At 42.7% G+C, this 23,658-nt stretch overlaps 1 protein-coding gene across 1 annotated transcript; it reads left to right on the forward strand.

Moving 5' to 3' along the window:
• The first annotated feature begins 15 nt into the window (after nt 1-15).
• CCIN (calicin) lies at nt 16-3,428 on the forward strand. Its single transcript, XM_042912218.1, has one exon. It carries the CDS (start codon nt 1,598-1,600, stop codon nt 3,362-3,364), a length of 1,767 nt encoding a protein of 588 aa, XP_042768152.1. The 5' UTR covers nt 16-1,597; the 3' UTR covers nt 3,365-3,428.
• The last annotated feature ends 20,230 nt before the right edge of the window (nt 3,429-23,658 follow it).

Consider the following 23,658-nt stretch of genomic DNA (forward strand, 5'->3'; position numbering starts at 1 on the left):
ACTGTGAGTTGAGCCCCTCGCTGGGGGCCCCCAAAGGCTGGTGCGGGTGGGGCCCCCGGGCTCTTCCACTCTCCGCAGGAGCCGGGCACTCGGGGAACCCCACGCCCGCCCGGGTTGCCGAGGGGTGACGCCCCGAGTCTGAGACGGCTTCTCCCCGGGGCCGCCACCTGTAAAGCGGGCACCGGAGGCAGGGTGGCGAACGTGGGAGGGCCTGCCACCGGCGGCCGGGGGCGCGGAACCCCGTGGCAAGAGGGGGCGGGGCGGGGCGCCGCGCCGCTTTCCCAGCTGGAGCCGCTGCGGTTGCGAGCGAGGAGGGGCGTGGCAGTCGGGGCCTCCGTGGCCGGAGATGGCCCTCCAGCTCCACCGCGTGGCCGGACGGGGCTCGGGGAGCCCCCCCCCCCCTCCCGCCTCCGAGGGGACGCGGGATTCCAGACCCCCCACCACCATCACAAGCCAACCAGACGGAGAGAGGCATTTAGGAAGGGAGCAGCCAAGGACACCAGCCCTGAGCGAACTAATAGATTAATAAAGTAACGGCAGCTAACATTTATTGGACGTTTGCTACCCGCCAGACGTTGTGCTTAACACTGTCTAGTCATTTTCTGATTTAAACTCTTAAGGATCTTTGAAGCAGGTACTATTATTCCCATCTCACAGATGAGGAAACCGAAGTTTAGAAGAGTCTGAGCCACTGGTCCAAGTCCACACTTGATGGAGAGAGCTGACCCACCGCAGCTCCCAAAGCTGCATGACTATAGACTTGGAAATGTGGAGAGAAGGTCCCAGTTTGCTGTGGAACTGAAATAATCAGAGCTTCAGAGGCCCTCCCGTCCGCCAGTATGTGGCTAACTCCTGTATCCCTGCTCCAACTAGTAGCCTCTGTCTCTCCATTTTAAAGAAAAACGGTGTCCTTGGCTACAAAGGTCAGAAGGCAAAGGACAGAGCCTGAAATTCTCTGATGGCCAGGAGCCTTGGCAGAGAAAGGGACCTCGAGACCTGAGAACCAGAGACTGGGGAGAGCTAGGGAGTTAGGAGCTTCCTGGAAAGGTAAAGAACACTGAGTTAGAGAAGGCTTGAGTTCCAGGCCCTAGTCTACTTCCAACCTGCTGTGGGATCTTGAGCAAGTCCCTTCCCTTCTCTGGGTCTGTTTCCCTCCTATCCATGGGGAGATTCTTCTAAATCCAAAAATCTCCTTTCTTCCCTCAGCTTCCCCTCTTCTCTTCCCATACCACCCTCCACCCAAACTGGCTCTAACATTCCGGATATAACCTTGAACTAAGTTTGGAAAAGTCCCAGATTAGAGCTGCAACCCATTCTCCTGAGCTCTGGACCCAGGGCATTAAGTCCTGGCAGGGGATCTAGCCGTGGCACGATGGAGCCATCAAAGGGGAGAAAGGTCCTGTGCCTCTGAGAGGGGCCTCAGGGGGCTGGCATTGTGATGCCCTCATCCACTCTATGACATCACCCTCTCTCCCAGCCCCCCTCCTCTCCGATCAACTGCTCTGCAAACAACCATCAATCTGAATCCCAAAGGCGTGAGAAAGTCTGTTCTCCAGTACCTGCCGCTGATCTTCTGCCTCAGCCAGCAAGAAGCACCATGAAATTGGAATTCACGGAGAAAAACTACAACAGCTTCGTGCTGCAGAACCTGAACAAACAGAGGAAACGCAAAGAGTACTGGGACATGGCCCTGACTGTGGACCACCATGTCTTCTTTGCACATCGCAACGTGCTGGCTGCTGTCTCTCCACTGGTGAAGAGCCTCATCTCCAGCAATGACATGAAGACCACCGATGAGCTCTTTATCACCATTGACCCCAACTACCTGAGTCCGGCCACAGTGGACCAGCTCCTGGACTACTTCTACAGCGGCAAGGTGGTGATCTCGGAGCAGAACGTGGAGGAGCTCCTGCGTGGGGCCCAGTATTTCAACACACCACGCCTTCGAATCCACTGTAATGACTTCCTGATTAAGTCCATCCGCCGAGCAAACTGCTTGCGCTACCTCTTCTTGGCTGAGTTGTTTGAGCTCAAAGAGGTATCAGACTTGGCCTACTCTGGCATTCGTGACAACTTCCACTACTGGGCGAGTCCCGAGGGCTCTATGCACTTCATGCGCTGTCCACCTGTCATCTTTGGCCGCCTGCTCCGAGATGAAAACTTGCATGTGCTCAATGAGGACCAGGCTCTCAGCGCACTCATCAATTGGGTGCACTTCCGGAAGGATGAGCGGGAGAAGTATTTCAAGAAGTTCTTCAATTACATCAACCTTAATGCCGTCTCCAACAAGACACTGATGTTTGCCAGCAACAAGTTGATGGGCATGGAGAACAGCTCGGCCCATGTGACCCTGATTGAGAGTGTCCTTATGGACCGAAAACAGGAGAGGCCATGCAGCCTGTTGAGCTACCAGCGGAAAGGCGCCCTGCTTGATTCGGTGGTCATCCTAGGGGGCCAGAAGGCCCATGGCAAGTTCAACAATGGCGTGTTTGCCTATATCATCCAGGAGAACCTGTGGTTGAAGCTGTCAGAGATGCCCTATCGGGCAGCAGCACTTAGCGCCACCTCGGCTGGTCGCTACATCTACATCTCTGGTGGCACCACTGAGCAGATTTCAGGGCTGAAGACAGCTTGGCGGTATGACATGGATGACAACTCCTGGACCAAGTTGCCAGACCTGCCAATTGGGCTTGTCTTCCACACCATGGTGACCTGCGGGGGGACAGTGTACTCAGTGGGTGGGAGCATTGCTCCAAGGCGGTATGTCTCCAACATCTATCGCTATGATGAGCGCAAGGAGGCCTGGTGCCTGGCAGGGAAGATGAGCATCCCTATGGATGGCACAGCCGTGATCACCAAGGGTGACCGGAACCTGTACATTGTCACTGGGCGGTGCTTGGTGAAGGGCTACATTTCTCGGGTTGGAGTGGTGGACTGCTTTGATACCACCACTGGGGATGTGGTCCAGTGTATCACCTTCCCCATTGAGTTCAACCACCGGCCCTTGCTCTCTTTCCACCAGGACAACATCCTCTGTGTACACAGCCACCGGCAGAGTGTGGAAATCAACCTGCAGAAGATAAAGGCCAGCAAGACAACCACCTCGGTGCCTCTCTTGCCCAACAACTGCCCCTTGGATGTGTCCCATGCTATATGCTCCATTGGAGACAGCAAAGTGTTTGTCTGTGGGGGTGTCACCACAGCCAGTGATGTCCAGACAAAGGACTACACCATCAACCCAAACGCCTACTTGTTGGACCAAAAGATGGGCGAGTGGAAGACCCTGGCCCCCCCACCGGAAGCACTGGACTGTCCTGCCTGCTGTCTAGCCAAGCTACCTTGCAAGATTCTTCAAAGGATTTAAACAACTTTTTAAGTGGGAGAATAAGTAAATGCATTATTATTCACAATTTAATGAGAGAAAGAGAGGAAGGTGGCCTGTTGGTTCCTTCTTAGTGTGCCAGTCTATGTTTGGCCCTGAAAGAGGAGATCCTGGGTTAGGGCTGCTCTGTCCCTGGAGGGATCCAAGCTGAGGCTGGAATGGAGTCCCTGGCGGGTGGGACTGAAGCAACTCCTGGGCACTGGCCAAGGTGGTGTCCGGAAAGCCCCCATTCTATCCTCTGTAGTCATCTCTGCTGGCATCTACTCGACTGAGAGATAAAGCATTTGCTTAGAGCCTCAGGCTCCTCCAACACTCACTCCCCTTGAGTCTGCCCAGGAAGGCAGGGGAGGGCAGATCCCAGGTTTGGGACAGGAGACTCACGGTCTGGGAGTGAGGTAGGGGAGGCTGAAGAAAGTGGTGTGGGAAAGGCTCAGGGATGGAGGCAGAGGGAACAGAGGAGGCATGGTTACTTGGCTGTTGTATTTGACTATGCAGCCATCGTGTGTTTGTGTCTCATTTGTGGGGAAGTTGGGGGGTTACTTACAGTTGTTTTCAGTAAGCAAAGTTCGTGGAAAACTTTCTCCAGGAATACAGGGTTTGAGGGACTGCGAGCAAAAGAGAGATCACTAAAGGGAGAAAAAACAAATCTATATAGTTGTCCCCCCTTCTCTGTGGCTTTGCTTCCCATGGTCAACTGTGATCCAGGAACAGATGATCCTCCTCCTGATGTATCATCAGAAGACAGTAAGAGCCTAACATTATGTCACAACGCGGTCACTCACCTCACTTCATCTGCTCACGCAGGAATTTTATCATCTCCCATCATCACAAGAAGGGGGAGTACAGCACAATAAGATATTTTGAGACGGAAAGAGAGACCACATTCACACAACTTTCATTACAGCATATTGTTAAGATTGTTCCATCATTATTTGTTGTTGTTCATCTCTTACTGTGCTTAATTTATACATTAAACTCTATCAGAGAAATGCTTCTATAGGAAAAAACATAATACAGTGGGTTCAGTACCATCTGCAGTTTCAGGCATCGATTAGGGGTCTTGGAACAGATCCCCTGTAGATAAAGGGGGGACTAATGTGTCTCTGCTGGAGAAACTTGGGGATGAGAGGGGCTAAGAGAGACAGGATGGTATAGTAGTTAGGAGTACAGACATGGGGACCAGTTGGCCTGATTTAAATGCCAATTCCACCACCTCCCTCATAGGGTGAAGCTTAAATGAGTTAATACATGTAAATGCCTAGGACAGTCCTGGCATATATAAAAGTGCCAAAAGAGTACATTTTTTTTTTTTTATTTATTTGTGGGACAGAGAGAGACAGAGCATGAACGGGGGAGGGACAGAGAGAGAGGGAGACACAGAATCGGAAACAGGCTCCAGGCTCTGAGCCATCAGCCCAGAGCCTGACGCGGGGCTCGAACTCACGGACCGTGAGATGGTGACCTGGCTGAAGTCGGACGCTTAACCGACTGCGCCACCCAGGCGCCCCAAGAGTACATTTTTTTTAAAGGAAAATAAGAGTGTGGCAAGGGTCCAGGTTCTTGAGCCTTTATATGAGTAAAGTCCCGTAAAATGCTCTCTGAGACCCCTTACCGCAAAGCTTTGATGAGCAGTCCTCAATTCCAACTGTCTCTGTTCCCCTTTCATTCATTTGCGTACTAATATATAATCCTCATTTTTCCCCTCACGCATTCATGAATTGATTTATTCATCCTCTCATCAGTTCACATGCACACCATTCACTGAGGCCTCTCTGCACAGGTCCTTGTTCCGGGCGGTGGGGCCGTGGGCATGACACAGACAATCCATGCCCCAGTAAGGGAGTATCTATAGCAGTGCTGTGCAACAGGAATACAATGCAAGCCACGTATGTGATTTAAATTTTTCTAGAAGCAGTGCTACGAGAGTAAAAAAAACAGGTGAAATTAACGTTAATGTATCTTATTTAACGCAATATATCCAAACATTATTTAAACAAGTGATCAGGGCAAGCATTTATTGAGATGTTTAACATTCTTTTTTTCTCGTACGAAGCCTTCGGAATCGTGTGTACTTTACACTTACAGCACAAGCGCATTTGGACTAACCAACCACGTGAGGACCCTGGAGGCTAGTGGCTACCGTATTAGTACAGGACGCTTTAAGTAGCTTTGTCGTTCAAACCTGCTCCATCCCCTTCTTTTTGCCTCTCAGCGCCGTTTGACTTGCTCAGCATCATCTTCTTGACCTCGCTGCTGGGTGGTCTCTGGCTTCAAAGCCTGCCTTCTGCCCCGTCTTACTTTGTTCCCTGCAGGCGAGGACCTTCCACTTCACAGCTGACCTCTTCTCTGGAATTTCTCCCACCCTTCTCACTTCTTCAGCGCTGGGTAGCCCCCACCTCTGCTTACCTCACTGCCGTCCTCCAGCTGGAAGAACAACAGCATCTTACAGATCCACGTGGCTAAGCCCACCTGCCCCACCCCCACCCCACCAGGCTTATCTGGCCACCGCGTCACCTCTCACTGACTCCGGTGCCGTTCCCCACAGCTCATTCTCTAACCCTCTGTGGTGTCCTGGGGCCCCACTCTTTTCTCTCCTCTTTCTCAACTGTTTACCTCTCATTCTGCCACCACATGTCCAGAGAAATAGAGGTCAAATGATCGGAGCTCCACGAACAAGCCCACATCTACCAAAACTCTCTCCAGACCTTCTGCTGCTTTCCTGCATCCCAGAGGAAGAGCTGTCCTTCCAGGATTCAGCATTGATCCCCTCCCCTGGGTCTCATTTTGTCACCTCACAACTTCTCAGGACCCTCAGTTCCTTCTCTCTCTACACCCCCTTCCCGATTTTCTCTCTTTATTCCACAAATATTCTCAAGTTTGTCTTTTTCTGGAAACAAACCCTCCTTGGCCCTGAAGTCCAGCTCTTGCTCTCTGCTCATCTATTTCCTTAGTTGAGCTTCCTGTGCATCTATTCTCTGGCTCCACCTCTTGCTTCCAGATCAATCTCTAAACCACTCAGTCTGGCTTCTGTTCCTATCATGCCACCAAACCGTCTCCTGACGACACTGTCCTCTTTGTCCTTTTCTCAGTCAGTTCTTTCCCTTGTAGTCTTGGACAGAATTGACCTGTCCCCCCGCTGCAGCAGAATCACTAGGGTGCTTGCTAAAAAGGGAGATCTTTGGCATGGTAGGATTCTAATTTGATCTATTAACCCAAGTGGTCCTTCTTTTCTCCCTCTTCCTTCTTTCCTAACCGCTTCCCACCTTAAAATTAGACCATAAGGCTGAAACATTTGAAGCTTACTACCCTGAGGAGGCTGGCAGAGCTGAATGTAGAGTCAAATTCTCGGCCTGCTTCAGATTCTGTGACTCCCTCTCTCTCTGTCCCTCCCTTGCTCGGTGCACTCTCTCTTTCTCTCTCTCTCAATCCCTCAAAAATAAATAAAGGTTAAAAAATACTAAAAACTGGGGTGCTTTGTCCAAGTTAGGTTGTTCAGAAATATTAAATAGCATGATGGAATGATGACATATTTTGAAAAGCTTTATTGAGATATAATTCACATACCATACAATTCAACCAAAGTGTACAATTCAGTGACTCTTAGATATTCACAGAGTTGTACAATCATTGTCACAATTTTATAACATTCTCATCACCCCCAAAAGAAGCCTGGAACCTCTTTGCTGTCACTTGTAACTCCCTCATCTTCCCAGCCCTAGGCAACCACTAGTCTCCTTTCTGTCTCTATGGATTAGCCTGTCCTACACATTTCATCTAAATAGAACCGTACAATATGTGACTTTTTTTTTTTTTTAAGTAGGCTCCATGCCCAGCGTGGAGACCAACGCGAGGCATGAACTCACGACCCTGAGATCAAGAGCTGAGCTGAGGTCAAGTTAGATGCTTAATCGACTGAGCTACCCAGGTGTCCCAATATATGACTTTTTCACCGGCTTTCACTTAGCCTAATGTTTTCAAGGTTCATCTATGTCGTAGCATATACCAGTACGTCATTCCTTTTTTATGGCTGAGTAACATTCTACTGTATGGATAGACCACATGTTATTTACTCATTTATCAGTTAACTGATGGCCATCTGGGTTGTTTCCACTTCTCAGCTAGTATGAAGAATGCTCTGTGAGCATTCATGTACAAGTTTTTGTGTTCACATATGTTTTCATTTCTGTTGGATATACACCTCAGAGTGGAATTGTTAGATCATAGGGTAACTCTGTGTTCAATTATTTGAGAAACTGCCAGACTGTTTTCAAAGCAGATGCATCATTTTACATTCCCACTTCCAATGTATGACCGTTTCAATTTCTCCACGTCCTCGTGGACACTTCTTGTTATCTCTCTTTCCAAACATAGTCATCTTGGTGGGAGCAAAGTGGCATCTCATGGTGGTTGTGATTTACATTTCCCTGATGACTAATGATATTAAGCATCTTTTCATGGGCTTATTTTATGACAGTTGCTTAATAACCTTTCCTCTTCCGCATGCCACTGTTCTCAGAGAAAGCTTTCTTCCTGAGGAAGTGTCCTGTGAGGACAAAACACAGACAGTGTGGCTCAGCAACACTGACAGTCATAGTGTACTATTTCCTTTAGGCCACAGACTCATGGCAAGTCTATGCTTTCCTACCTACCCATTTATTTTAGAATTAGAATGTCCAAGATTTGTTCAAAGTATTTTAGAAAATACCTGCGACCAAGCATGCCTACTCTACATCTTCACCTCTCGCATTCCTGAGAAGAAGCTCCATCATCCCATGTCTAGTTGTGTATTTTACGCCATTTAAAGGATGACATAAAACATTCCACGTTTACTTCTGAAAGATCAGTGTTTCATCTTTGAACAAAGTAAACACATCACATGTAAGTTAGAACACTTATCAAGAAATGAGACACGTGCTCAATAACCCTTCTTGTGAATACAACGCATGCAGAAAAGCAATGATGCATGACCGTGTAGCTTAATGAGTTACTGTAAATATCCTTGTAACCACTATTGAGTGCTAGAAATAGAGCATTGCCAATACCTCAAAAGCTATCTAGCCCCTTTCCAGATTATAATCTCTTCTCTCCCCTCTGACCTTTATGATAATGTGTTCCTGGATTTTCGATATAGTTTTATTATCTAAATAGGCATTTCTGGAGTATAGATTAGGTCAGACTGTTTTTGAACTTCACAAGAAAATTGTACAGTATGAATTATCTTGTGTCTGGCTCCTTTCATTCAAAATTATGTTTTATAACTTATCCATGTTGTTGTATGTAGGTTTAGTTCCATCCGTTTCACGTCTGTATGCTATTTTATATGAATATGTCATTTTCCTTATCTAGTTTCCTGTTGATGGACATGTGGGTCATTTCCAGTTTGGGCCATTACAATTACCATGCTGTTCTTGTGAGTGTATCTTGGTGCACATGTACCAAGTTTGTCTAGGGCATATACCTAGGAGTGGAATTACTGTCTTATTTGTAAGATAATGCCAAATTATTTTTGCAAAGTGATTGTTAATTAACATTGCCATTAGCAGTATATGAGAAGTCCTGTTGCTTTACAGGCTTGCCAATACTTGCTATTGGTCAGACTTTTTAAAATCCTAGCCAACTGGATATTAAGTGGTATTTCAGTGTGGTTTTTAATTTGCATTCTCTTAGTTGGATAATTAGGTTAAGCGTCTTTTCATGTTTATTGTCCATGTGGAATTCCTCTTTTGTGAAGTCTTCATTTCTTTTTTCTGTCTTCTTTATTGACTTGTGGGAATTCTTAATATATTCTGGATATGAGCCCTTTATCAGTTACACATATGGTAAGTATCTTCTTTGCCTCTGTGGCTTGTCTTTTCACTCTTAATGGTAGGTTTTAATTGTAATTAGCCTGATTTGTCTTCTCCTTTTTTGTTACTGCTCTTTGATACTTGGAGAAATCATTCTTTACCCCGGGGTTACAAAGTTCTCATATGGATATATAACTGCCCCAGTGCCAATTTTCCACTTCTCTGCAGTGCCACCTTTGTTGTAAATCACGTGTCCACAGACAGAAATGTGTTTATGAGCTCTCTTATTTCATTGGTCTGTTCTTCTGATCTTATGCCAATACCACAGTCAGCAGTTACTGACATTACCAAAGCTCTATCACATCCTCCACAGTTTAGTAGAATTAGACCATTAGGATCCACAGAAAACCTGTTGGGATTTTGGTTGTGATTGTGCTAAACTTAGAGATCAATTTAGGGAAATTTGATATATTTACAATATCAATTTTTAAAATTCATGAACATGGTATATGTCTCTACTTTGGAGAGTCTTCTTTAATTTCCCTTAAAGTTTTATTCTTTACTTTGTAGAGGTGTCACATACTTTTTTTAGATTTATTCTACCTGACATTTAAAAATTTGTACACATGCATGTATGTATACTTTATAGTATCCTTTTAAAAATTAATTTCCTACACTTCTCTAAAGAAGACATCCGGATGGCCAACAGGCACATGAAAAGATGCTCAACGTCGCTCCTCATCAGGGAAACACAAATCAAAACCACACTCAGATATCACCTCACGCCAGTCAGAGTGGCCAAAATGAACAAATCAGGAGACTATAGATGCTGGAGAGGATGTGGAGAAACGGGAACCCTCTTGCACTGTTGGTGGGAATGCAAATTGGTGCAGCCACTCTGGAAAACAGTGTGGAGGTTCCTCAAAAAATTAAAAATAGACCTACCCTATGACCCAGCAATAGCACTGCTAGGAATTTACCCAAGGGATACAGGAGTACTGATGAATAGGGGCACTTGTACCCCAATGTTTATAGCAGCACTCTCAACAATAGCCAAATTATGGAAAGAGCCTAAAATGTCCATCAACTGATGAATGGATAAAGAAATTGTGGTTTATATACACAATGGAGTACTACGTGGCAATGAGAAAGAATGAAGTGTGGCCCTTTGTAGCAACATGGATGGAACTGGAGAGTGTGATGCTAAGTGAAATAAGCCATACAGAGAAAAGACAGATACTATATGGTTTCACTCTTATGTGGATCCTGAGAAACTTAACAGAAACCCATGGGGGAGGGGAAAAAAAAAAAAAAAAGGTTAGAGTGGGAGAGAGCCAAAGCATAAGAGACTCTTAAAAACTGAGAACAAACTGAGGGTTGATGGGGGGTGGGAGGGATGGGAGGGTGGGTGATGGGTATTGAGGAGGGCACCTTTTGGGATGAGCACTGGGTGTTGTATGGAAACCAATTTGACAATAAACTTCATATATTGAAAAAAATTTAAAAGAAATAAAAATTAATTTCCTCTTTTCATAGTTGAATATGTATAGAAATACAGCTGGGTTTTGTATGCTGACTTTGTATTTAGCAACTTCTAGGACATCTTTATATATTCTGGACGTGAGCCCTTTATCAGTTGTACATGTGGTAAATATCTTCTCTCCACTAATATGAATCATAGCTCTAAATGTAAAAAGCAAAACTACAAAACTTTAGAGGAAAACATAGGAGAAAATATTTGTAACCTGGGGTTAAGCAAAGATTTCCTAGATATGACATTGAAAGCATGATCCATTTAAAAAATTGATAATAAATTGGACCTCATCAAAATGAAAAACTTTTGCTCCAGGAAAGATACTGTTAAGAGGATGAAAAGACAAGCTACATAGTGAAAGAAATATTTGCCAGTCACCTATCTGGCAAAGAACTTGTATCCAGAATATGTAAAAAATTTTTAAAAAATATATTTGTAGATACTGCTATACTTTCCAAATATACAATTATATTATGTGTAATGACTTTCTATCTCTTTAAGGAAATTGCCTTTATTCCAAATTTACTAAGAGTTTTTATTGTGATATTGAATGTTATCAAATACTTTTGCTGTATCTAGTGAAATGAACACAAGTTGTCTCCTTTATTAATAAGGACAAGTCACTTTTATTAATTTGTCAATGCAAAACCATTCATCCATTCCTGGTATAAACCTAACTTGGCTATGACATATGACATACTTTTTTTTTTTTAATGTTTATTTATTTTTGAGACAGAGAGAGACAGAGCATGAGTGGGGGAGGGGCAGAGAGAGAGGGAGACACAGAATCTGAAACAGGCTCCAGGTTCTGAGCTGTCAGCACAGGGCCCGACGCGGGGCTCGATCTCACGGACCGCGAGATCATGACCTGAGCCGAAGTCGGACGCTTAACCGACCGAGCCACCCAGGCGCCCCAACATATGACATACTTTTATATAAAATACTGTATGTTTTTATATAATTACTGGACTCAGCAACTATAGAATTCCCTCTATATGGTGCTGGATTCCATTTACTATATATTCGCTCATTTTTATTTTACTTGTAAAATTATCGCAGGGAACTAACTGTAAATGGTATTTAAAAATTTTTAGTTTCTAACTATACATTGCTAGTATGGAGAAATATGATTGATTTTTGTGTGTTGACCATGTATCTTGCAACTTAGTCAAACTCACTTATTAATTTTAGGAGGTTTTTTTGCAGATTTCTTGAAATTTTCTGTATAGACAATTATAGGGACAACTTCATTCCTTCCTCTGCATACTCTTTTAAAATTTTAATTCTAGTACAGTTAACATACAGTGTTATGGGGTGCCTGGGTGGCTCAGTCGGTTGAGCATCCAAATTCGGCTCAGGTCATGATCTCACAGTTTGTGGATTCGAGCCCTGCGTGGGGCCCTGTGCTGATAGCTCAGAGCCTGCTTCGGATCCTGTGTCTCCTTCTCTCTCTCTGCCCCTCCCTGCTCATGCTCTGTTTCTTCTGTGTCTCAAAAATAAATAAATGTTAATTAAAATTCTTTGAAAAACCATACAGTGTTATATTAGCTTCAGATATATAATATAGTGATTCAAGAACTCTATACATTATTCAGTGTTCATCACAATAAGTGTACTCTTCAGTCCCCTTCCTATTTCACCCATCCCCCCACCCACCGCCTTTTATTTCTTTTTCTTATCTTACTTTACTGGCTAGGACTTCCAGTGCAAAATTGAATAGGAGTGGTAAGGGAATATCCTTGACTTGTCACTGATCTTAGGGGAAGAGCAGTCAGTCTTTCACCATTAATATGCCAAATTTATCATTAACATGATAGGTTTTTCATAGATGAGACTCTATAATAAGTAGATGTTGAAATCTGTCAAATTTTTTTCTGTGTGAATTATGTGATTTTTCTTCATTAGACTTTGAGTGTGGTGGATTACATTGATTTGTTTTTCTTTTCTTTTTTTAAAATTTTTTAACGTTTGTTCATTTTTGAGAGAGAGAGAGAGAGCAGGGGAGGGGCAGAGAGCAAGGGAAACACGGAACTGAAGCAGACTCCAGGTTCCAAGCTGTCAGCACAGAGCCTGACCTGGGGCTTGAACTCACAGACCGTGAGATCGTGACCTGAGCCCAAGCGGGACGCTTAACTGACTGATCCACCCAGGCACCCCACATTGATTTGTTTTTCAATATTGAACCAGCTTGCGTCCTGAGATAAACTCCATTTTGTCATCATATACTGTTCTTTTTACATGTTGATAGATTCAACTTGCTAATACGGATCTTTCTCGACTTACAGTGAGGTCATGTCCTGATAAACCCATTGTAAGTTGACAACAACTCATGTCAAAAATGCCTTTAATACAATTAACCTACCAAACATCATAGCTTAACCTGGCCTAACTTAAACAGGCTCATTTACATGAGTCTACAGTTGGAAAAAGTCATCTAACACAAAGCCTATTTTATAATAAAGTATTGAATATCTCACGTAATTTATTGAATACTGTACTGAAAGTGACAAACAGATTGGTTGTATAGGTACAGAATCATTCTAAGTATATTTGTTGTCTACTCTTGTGATCTGAAGCTACCATCACAAGGGAGTGTTGTATCGCTAGCCTGAGAAAAGATCCAAATTCAAAATTCAAACAGTTTCTACTGAATGAGTATTGCTTTTGCACCATCATAAAGTTGAAAAACTATACACTGAGCCAGCATTAAGTCAGGGACTGTATTCTGTCGGGGGATTTTTGCATCCCTGTCCTCGGGGGATACTGATTTATAGTTCTCTTTTTGTACTCCCTTTGTCTAGTTTTAGTATCAGAGCAATGCTTGCCTCATAAAATGAGTTGAGGAGTGCTCCCTTTTCTCTGTCTCTGTTTCTCTCTCTTTTTCAGGAGACATTGCTTAGAACTGGTGTTACTTCCTTAAATATTTGGCTGACAATACTAGGTAGTTCTGGAGATGTTTTTTTCCCTCGGGAGGTGACCATTTCTTAAGTGGTCATATGACTGTGCAGATTATCCATTTCATCTTTGGTGAGTTTTGGTAGTTTGTGGCTTTCAAGTATTTGTCCATTTCACTTATGTTGTCAAATTTATGTGCAGTTGTTTATAACATCCTGTTATCATCCTTTTAATGTTGCAGAGTATTGCATGTAATTTGTATCTTCAGTCTTGCTAGAGATTTATTTTATTATTTTTTCAAAGAACCAGATTTTGATTTCATTAATTTTCTCTATTTTTCTGTTTTCAATTTTATTGATTTATGCTCTTTCTCATTTCTTTCCTACTGCTTCCTTTGGGTTTACTTTGCTCTATTTCTAGTTGCTTAAAGTGAAAGCTTAGATTATTTACTTAAGACATTTCTTCTTTTCTAATACCAGAATTTAATACTAATAACTTTTCTCTAAAACTACTTTACATCCTGAAAACTTTATATTTGTATTTTCATTCACTCAGGTGAAAATATTTTCTAATTTCCCTACAGACTTTTTGACTCATGGATTATTTAGAAGTGTTTTGTTTATGGGAATGCAAGCTGGTGCAGCCACTCTGGAAAACAGTATGGAGGTTCCTCAAAAAACTAAAAATAGAACTACCCTACGACCCAGCAGTTGCACTACTAGGCATTTATCCACGGGATACAGGGGTGCTGTTTCGAAGGGACACATGCACCCCCATGTTTATAGCAGCACTATCGACAATAGCCAAAGTATGGAAAGAGCCCAAAAGTCCATCGACGGATGAATGGATAAAGAAGAGGTGGTATATATATATATATATATATATATATATATATATATATATATATACACACACACACACACACACACATACATACATACACACATGTATATACAGTGGAGTATTACTCGGCAATCAAAAAGAATGAAATCTTGCCATTTGCAACTACATGGATGGAACTGGAGGGTATTATGCTAAGTGAAATTAGTCAGAGAAAGACAATCATATGACTTCATTCATATGAGGACTTTAAGAGACAAAACAGATGAACATAAGGGAAGGGAGACAAAAATAATATGAAAACAGGGAGGGGGACAAAACAGAAGAGACTCATAAATATGGAGAACAAACAGGGTTACTGGAGGAGTTGTGGGAGGGGGGATGGGCTAATCGGGTAAGGGGCACTAAGGAATCTACTCCTGAAATCATTGTTACACTATATGCTAACTAATTTGGATATAAATTTTAAAAACTAAAAAATGAAACAAGTTAAAATAAAAATAAATTAAAAATAAATAAATTCTGTGCATTATGAAAAAAAAGAAGTGTTTTGTTTAATTTTCAAAGTTTTGGAATTTTCTTAGTATCTTTCTGTTCATCACATCTACTGTAGTTCAATTATGGTCACTGTATTTTCCCAATTTTTTTTGTTTTTGTAGTTTGTTTTTAAATTTTTTTTAATGTTTATTTATTTTTGGGAGAGAGAGAGAGACAGAGCATGAGTTGGGTAGGGGCAGTGAGAGAGATAGGCAGACACAGAATCCGAAGCAGGCTCCAGGCTCTGAGCTGTCAGCACAGAGAGCCCAACACAGGGCTCAAACCCATGAACCGTGAGATCGTGACCTGAGCTGAAGTCGGACGTTTAACCAACTGAGCCACCCAAGCACCCCAGGTTGTAGTTTGTTTTATGACCCCAAATATGTCTGTCTTGGTGAATGTCCCATGTGCGCTTGGGAAAAAAAACACATATTTAGCTATTACTGAATAGAGTGTCCTATAAATGTCAACTAAATCCAGTTGGCAGATGGTGTTGTTCAGTCCTTCTATATCCTTGATTTTCTTTCTATTACTTCTTTCTATTAGTATTGAAGTCCCCAACTATAATTGTGGATTTATGTGTTTTTCTTTTTGGTTCTGTTTTTGCTTCATGTATTTTGAGGTAATTGTTACTTACATACACATTTAGGATTTTAATGTTTTCTTGGTGAACTGACCCTTTTATCATCGGATAATATATGCCTTTATCCCTGTTACTTTCCTTGTTTTGAGTCTACTTTGTCTGATATTAGTGTTTGCATGGAAGATCTTTTTTCCATCCTTTTCCTTTTGACCTATCTATATCATTCATTATCTTGAAGTTTCTTATAGACAGACTATAATTGGTTCATGTCTTGTTATTCTAACAAACTCTGATTTTTATATTGGGGTGCTTATTTATTTTTAATGTTTATTTATTTTTGAGAGAAAGAGCACACTAGCAGGGAGGGGGAAGAGAGAGAGACGGAGAGAGAAAATCCTAAGCAGGGCCCCATGCAGGGCTTGAATCCATGAACCATGAGATCATGACCTGAGCTGAAATCCAGAGTGAGATGTTTAACTAACTGAGCCACCCAGGTGCCCCTGTATTGGTGTGTTGAAAACAGTTATATTTAGGGGTGCCTGAGTGGCTCAGTTGGTTAAGCATATGACTCTGGATTTCAGTTCAGGTCATGACCTCATGGTTCATGAGATTAAGTCCCGAGTCAGTCTCTGTGCTGACGGTACAGACTCTCTCCCCCAAACTCTCTCTAAAAATAAATAAATGAACATTAAAAAAAAAAGTTTAATGACTTATTGATATGTTTGGATATAGGGCTCCCATTTTATTATTCATTTTCCATTTTGCCCCTCTTTTTCATTCCTCTCCTTTCTTTCCCACCTTCTTTGGGGTTAGTTGAATGTATTTTAGCATTCCATTTTAATCTATTGTGTTTTGATAATATCTCTTTGTATAAAGTTTTTAGTGGTTCTAGGGATTACAGTATCCATACTGAACTTCATAGTCTATTTAAAATTAATATTTAACTACGTCAAGTGATATTAAAAACCTTACTCCATATAGGTCCCTTTACCCTCCCCCTTTATATTATAGTTGTCTTACATGTTACATCTACACACATTGAAAACCCCATCAGACACTGTTCTTTTTTTTTTTTTTTTTTTTGCTTCTAAATATCAAGCATATTTTAAAGAACTCAAAAGAAAAAGAATGGTCTATTATATTTACCCAGATATTTATCATTTTTGTCACTCTTCCTTCATTCTTGATGTTCTAGCTTTCATTTTGGTGTCATTTCCCTTTCCTCTGAAAAACTTCCTTTAGCCATTCTTTTAGAGCATGTCAACTGGCCACGAATGCTCTCACTTTTCCTCCTTCGGAGAATGTCTTTATTTCGTCTTCATTACTGGAGGTTATTTTTACCGGATAGAAAATTCTGGCTTGATAGTTCCTTTTTTCAACACCTTAAAAATATTGTGCCACCCCCTTCTTGCCTTCATGGTTTCTGATGAGAATTCAGCATTCATTCAAATCATTGCTTCTCTGCCAGAATGTATTATTTTTGTCTGACCACATGGAAGATTTATTTTCTTTAGTTTTCAGCAGTTTTACTATGATGTGTATGGGTATAAAATTCTTTGGCTTTATCTTGTTTGGAGTTCACAGAACCTTTTGAATATGTAGATTTATGGGGCCCCTGGGTGGCTCAGTCGGTTAAGCGTCCGACTTCGGCTCAGGTCATGATCTCACTGTCCGTGAGTTCGAGCCCCGCGTCGGGCTCTGTGCTGACAGCTCAGAGCCTGGAGCCTGTTTCAGTCTGTGTCTCCCTCTCTCTCTGACCCTCCCCCGTTCATGCTCTGTCTCTCCCTGTCTCAAAAATAAATAAAATGTTTAAAAAAAAATGAATATGTAGATTTATGTCTTTTGCCAATTTGGGAAGTTTTCAGCTGTTATTACTTCAAACATTTTTCCAGCTCTGCACTCTTTCTCTATTTCTGGAAGTCTAATGGAACAAATGCTGGACTTTTTTTTTTTTTTTTTTTTTTTTTTTTTTTTATTGTTCCACAGGTTCCCTGGGATCTTTTCAGGTTTTTTTTCCCCCTCACTATTGTTTAGACTAATGTTTACTCATCTTTATGTTCACAGACTCTTCCCTTTGTCATCTCCATACTGCTTTGGGGTACATCCAGTGAGTTTTTAACTTCTGGGCTTTCTTATTTTCCAGTTCTAGCATTTCCATTTTGTTATTCACTATATTTTCTATTTCCTTACTGAATCTTCCAAGTTTTCCATTTGTTCCAAGGATGTTTACAATTGTTACGGCATTTTTATAATGGTTGCTTTAAAGTCTTTGTCATGTGAGTCCAATATCTAAGTCATCTTAATATTGACACATGTTGACTGTCTTTATTTGTGAGTTGAGATTTTCCTTAGTTACTTGTATGCCAAGTAATTATTCATCTGCCAAGTTTAAGAATGTATCTTAAACATTTTGAGTGTTAAGCTAGGAGACTCTGGCTCTTGTTTAAATCATATGAAGAATGTTATTTTTTATTAGTATGCAATTGACCTAATTAGATTCAGGCTGTAAGTTCCAAACCAGTCTTATGGACTGTGGTTAGAATTTCATTTTAATTTTCACACTTTGCAATGGTGTTCAGATCTAGTCCACGTGTGTGCTACCCAGTGGACAGTCTGGGACTTGGATGGTGGAAAGTATAGTTCTCAAAGTCTTACATGCTGATTAAGACCAGACCTGGGGCACCTGGGTGGCTCAGTCGGTTAAGCAGCCGACTTCGTCCTCAGATCTAAAATGAGTCTCTTGTAGACAGCAAATAGATGGGTCTTGTTTTTTTATTCATTCTGATACCCTATGTCTTTTAGTTGGCGCATTTAATCCATTTACATTCAGTGTTATTATAGAAAGATATGGGTTTAGAGTCATTGTGATGTCTGTATGTTTTATGCTTGTAGTGATGTCTCTGGTACTTTGTCTCACAGGATCCCCCTTAGGATCTCTTGTAGGGCTGGTTTCGTGGTGACAAATTCCTTCAGTTTTTGTTTGTTTGGGAAGACCTTTATCTCTCCTTCTATTCTAAATGACAGACTTGCTGGATAAAGGATTCTCGGCTGCATATTTTTTCTGTTTAGCACACTGTAGATATCGTGCCAAGCCTTTCTGGCCTGCCAAGTTTCAAAGGAGAGATCAGTCACGAGTCTTATAGGTCTCCCTTTATATGTGAGGGCACGTTTATCCCTTGCTGCTTTCAGAATTTTCTCTTTATCCTTGTATTTTGCCAGTTTCACTATGATATGTCGTGCAGAAGATCGATTCAAGTTACGTCTGAAGGGAGTTCTCTGTGCCTCTTGGATTTCAATGCCTTTTTCCTTCCCCAGTTCAGGGAAGTTCTCAGCTATAATTTGTTCAAGTACCCCTTCAGCACCCTTCCCTCTCTCTTCCTCCTCTGGGATACCAATTATGCGTATATTATTTTTTTTTTAGTGTATCACTTAGTTCTCTAATTTTCCCCTCATACTCCTGGATTTTTTTATCTCTCTTTCTTTCAGCTTCCTCTTTCTCCATAACTTTATCTTCTAGTTCACCTATTCTCTCCTCTGCCTCTTCAAGCCGAGCCATCGTGGATTCCATTTTGTTTTGCAATTCGTTTAAAGCGTTTTTCAACTCCTCGTGACTGTTCCTTAGTCCCTCGATCTTTGTGGCAAGAGATTCTCTGCTGTCCTGTATACTGTTTTCAAGCCCAGCGATTAATTTTATGACTATTATTCTAAATTCACTTTCTGTTATATTATTTAAATCCTTTTTGATCAGTTCATTAGCTGTTGTTATTTCCTGGAGATTCTTCTGAGGGGAATTCTTCCGTTTGGTCATTTTGGAGAGTCCCTGGCGTGGTGAGGACCTGCAGTGCACTTCCCCTGTGCTGTGGTGTATAACTGGAGTTAGTGGGCGGGGCCGCAGTCCGACCCGATGTCTGCCCCCAGCCCACTGCTGGGGCCACAGTCAGACTGGTGTGTGCCTTCTCTTCCCCTCTCCTAGGGGCGGGATTCACTGTGGGGTGGCGTGTCCCGTCTGGGCTACTTGCACACTGCCAGGCTTGTGTTGCTGGGGATCTGGCGTATTAGCTGGGGTGGGTAGGCAAGGTGCACGGGGGCTGGAGGGGCAGGCTTAGCTTGCTTCTCCTTAGGTGATCCACTTCAGGAGGAGCCCTGTGGCAGCGGGAGGGAGTCAGATCCGCTGCCGGAGGTTTGGCTCCGCAGAAGCACAGAGTTGGGTGTTTGCGCGGAGCGAGCAAGTTCCCTGGCAGGAACTGGTTCCCTTTGGGATTTTGGCTGGGGGATGGGCGGGGGAGATGGCGCTGGTGAGCGCCTTTGTTCCCCGCCAAGCTGAGCTCTGCCGTCCGGGGGCTCAGCAGCTCTCCCTCCCTTTGTCCTCCAGCCTTCCCGCTTTCCGAGCAGAGCTGTTAACTTATGACCTCCCAGACGCTAAGTCGCGCTTGCTGTCGGAACACAGTCCGTCCGGCCCCTCCGCTTTTGCCAGCCAGACTCGGGGGCTCTGCTTGGCCGGCGAGCCGCCCCTCCGCCCCGGCTCCCTCCCGCCAGTCCGTGGAGCGCGCACCGCCTCGCCGCCCTTCCTACCCTCTTCCGTGGGCCTCTGGTCTGCGCTTGACTCCGGAGACTCCCTTCTGCTAATCCTCTGGCGGTTTTCTGGGTTCTTTAGGCAGGTGTAGGTGGAATCTAAGTGATCGGCAGGACGCGCTGTGAGCCCCGCGTCCTCCTACGCCGCCATCTTCCGGAACCTTCAAGCAGCCGACTTCGGCTCAGGTCATGATCTCACAGTCCGTGAGTTCGAGCCCCGCGTCGGGCTCTGTGCTGACAGCTCAGAGCCTGGAGCCTGTTTCAGATTCTGTGTCTCCCTCTCTCTCTGCCCCTCCCCTGTTCATGCTCTGTCTCTCTCTGTCTCAAAAATAAATAAATGTTAAAAAAAAAAAAAAAAAAAAAAAAGACCAGACCTAAGTACAGGTCAGGGCTGAGCCCAGGAGTTTGTGAGCAATTTAATAGGGCCACTTCTCCAAGGTGCTCCTTCTCTATGATCTCCCTTGTACTATTCAGGTCCCTGGGGTTCTTCTTTTTGGTTCTCCACCAGGAAGCTAGAGCTTTGCTTAGCTTACTCTGCCTGCCATGCGCTTTCATAACTGCATCCGTGTCTGAGACCAAGTGGCAGGAGAACCAGAGGATAAAAAATGGTGAATTCATTGCCAGTTCAGTACTTCATATTTTGGTCTTCTTCCCCAACTTGTCTGCCACTATTTACTTTTCAGAGTCCTCAAATAGCTTCTGCTCCATGCATTCTGGCTAGGTTTTACAGCGGCATTCAGTGGGAGAGACAGGAGGAATGTGCTTACTCCATCTGACTCCCACTCATGGTTTTCTCAACTATATTCATGAATGACTTTGCCTGTAATTTTCCTTTTTCTACTGGGTTTTGTATCAAGATTATGCTTACCATAAAATGAGTTGGAGTATATCCTCCTCTTTAAAATTCTCTGGAAGAATCTACGAAGACAAGAAATTTCACTAATGAAGGCAAATGGAATTTGTGGGAAGCTTTCTGATTTATTGTTTTTACTAGTTATAGGAATATCCAATTCTATTTCTCCTTGTGTTATTTTTAAGTTATATTTTCTAGGAATTTTTCATTTACTTTTTCAGTGTTATTAACATACAGTTGTTTGTATATCCTCTTTTGATGTTTATAATGTGTTTAAATTTTAATGACTCCATTTTTATTTCAGATTTTTTTTTTTAAACTTTAGGTTATTCTTTTTTTTTTTTTTTAATTTTTTTAACGTTTATTTATTTTTGAGACAGAGAGAGACAGAGCATGAATGGGGGAGGGTCAGAGAGAGAGGGAGACACAGAATCCGAAACAGGCTCCAGGCTCTGAGCGGTCAGCACAGAGCCCGACGCGGGGCTCGAACCCACGGACCGCGAGATCATGACTTGAGCTGAAGTCGGCCGCTTAACTGACTGAGCCACCCAGGCGCCCCCTATTTCAGATTTTGAATTTTAAAAAAGTACCATTCTCACATAGGTGTCTTTACAACTTTGGATAGGCAATGGTTTCTTAGATATTACTCCAAAAACACAAATAACCATCATCAAATTTAAAACCTATTGTGCCTCGGGGTGTGTGGGTGGCTTGGTGGGTTGGGTGTCTAACTCTTGGTTTTTGGCTTGAGTCATGGTCCTGGGTTTGAGCATGGGGCCTGCTTGGGATTCTCTCTCCCTCTCAGCTCCTCCCCTACTTGCTTGCACACATGCTCATGAGCCACATGTTGGGCTCCAAGCTGACAGCATGGAGCCTGCTTGGAATTCTCTCTCCGTCCCTACTCCATTCACAATTGCTCTCTCTCTCTCTCTCTCTCTCTCTAAAAATAAATAAATAGGGGCACCCGGGTGGCTCAGTTGGTTAAGCATCTGACTTTGGCTCAGGTCATGATCTCATGGTTCCTGGGTTTCAGCCCTGTGTCAGGCTCTGTGCTGACAGCTTGGAGCCTGGAGCCTGCTTCCGATTCTGTGTCTCCCTCTCTCTCTGCCCTTCCCCTGCTCATGATCTGTCTCTCAAAAATAAATAAACAGTAAAAAAGATTAAACATAAATAAACAAAAAAAACATGAGATGTTACTTCATATCCACTAGGATCACTGTAATAATAAAAAAATAAGTATTGATGACTCTGTGAAGAAAATGGAACTCTCATACGATGTTACTGAGAATGTAAAATGGTGTAACCACTTTGAAAAACAGTATGGCAATTTTCAAATGATTAAACATGGAGTTACCATATGACCAGTAATGTATGTACTGGGTATAAATAGTAATTTCACTTTTAGGTATATATACTTAAGGAAAATGAAAACATGTATGCACACAAAAACTTGTACATGAATGTTCATACTTAATAGTCAAAAAGTGGAAACAACCCAAATCAGCTGATAAATGGATAAATGAGATATATCCATACAGTGAAATATTATTCAACCATAAAAAGAAACAAAGTACTGATATATACCATAGCATGATGACCATTGTAACTATTATGTGAAGTGAAAGAAGCTAGTCACAAAGAACCATACATTGCATAATTCCAGTTTCATGAAATGTCCATAACAGGCAAACCTATAGAGACAGAAAGTAGAAAATTGGTTGCCTAGAGCTAGGGAATTTGAGAGGATGGAGTGTAAAATTTCTTTGGGAGTAATGAAAATGTTTTAAAATTGACAGTGGTGATGGACGCACAACTCTGTGAATATGCTAAATGCCATTGAATTGTACACTTCACATGGGAGACTTGCACGGGATGTGAATTGTATCTCAGTAAAGTTGTAAAAAGATACCATGCCTCGGTCTCGGTCATTCTTTCTTGGATTATTCACTCTGGAGAATGCCAGCTTCTGTGTCGTAACATTTTGAGGAGGCCCATATGGCAAGGAACTGAAGCCTCCTGCCAATAGCCTTGTAAGTGACTTTGGAAGTGGTTAACTTGTCCCCATCAAGATTTGAATGACTGTAGCCACTGCCGATAGATTGCTACCTCATGGGATCCGGAGTCAGGGCCACCCAGTTAAGCCCTCTCAGATTTCTGACCCTCAGAAACTGTGAAATAATAAATGTTTGTTACCTAAAGGTGCTAAGTTTTAAGATAATTTATTAATAAGCAATAAATATACAAGCCCATCTAGCTCTTTAAGACAGGAATTTCTAATAAAATTTCACTTTTTATATTTAATAATTATGACATTTTCTGGTATATTTTGCTGCTTTGATTGAATGTATACTACTAATTATGTCAATCCAAAACAAAATTTTCACAGAGCCTTATGGTTATGGGATATTTTTTAAAAGTCAGTTATAGGGGCGCCTGGGTGGCCCAGTCAGTTAAGCATCTGGCTCTTGATTTTGGCCCAGGTCATGATCTCGTAGTTTGCCAGATGGAGTCCTGCATCAGGCTCCATGCTAATAGCCCAGAGCCTGCTTGGGATTCTCTCTCCCTCTCTCTCTGCCCCTCCCACACTTGCTTCCTCGTACGTGCCCTCTCTCTCAAAAATAAACATTAAAAATAGTCAATTATATTTGTATTACATATTTTTGTTACAAAGAAGTA

The sequence above is a fragment of the Panthera leo genome, chromosome D4 (assembly GCF_018350215.1).
Source record: "Panthera leo isolate Ple1 chromosome D4, P.leo_Ple1_pat1.1, whole genome shotgun sequence".
NCBI lineage: Eukaryota > Metazoa > Chordata > Mammalia > Carnivora > Felidae > Panthera > Panthera leo.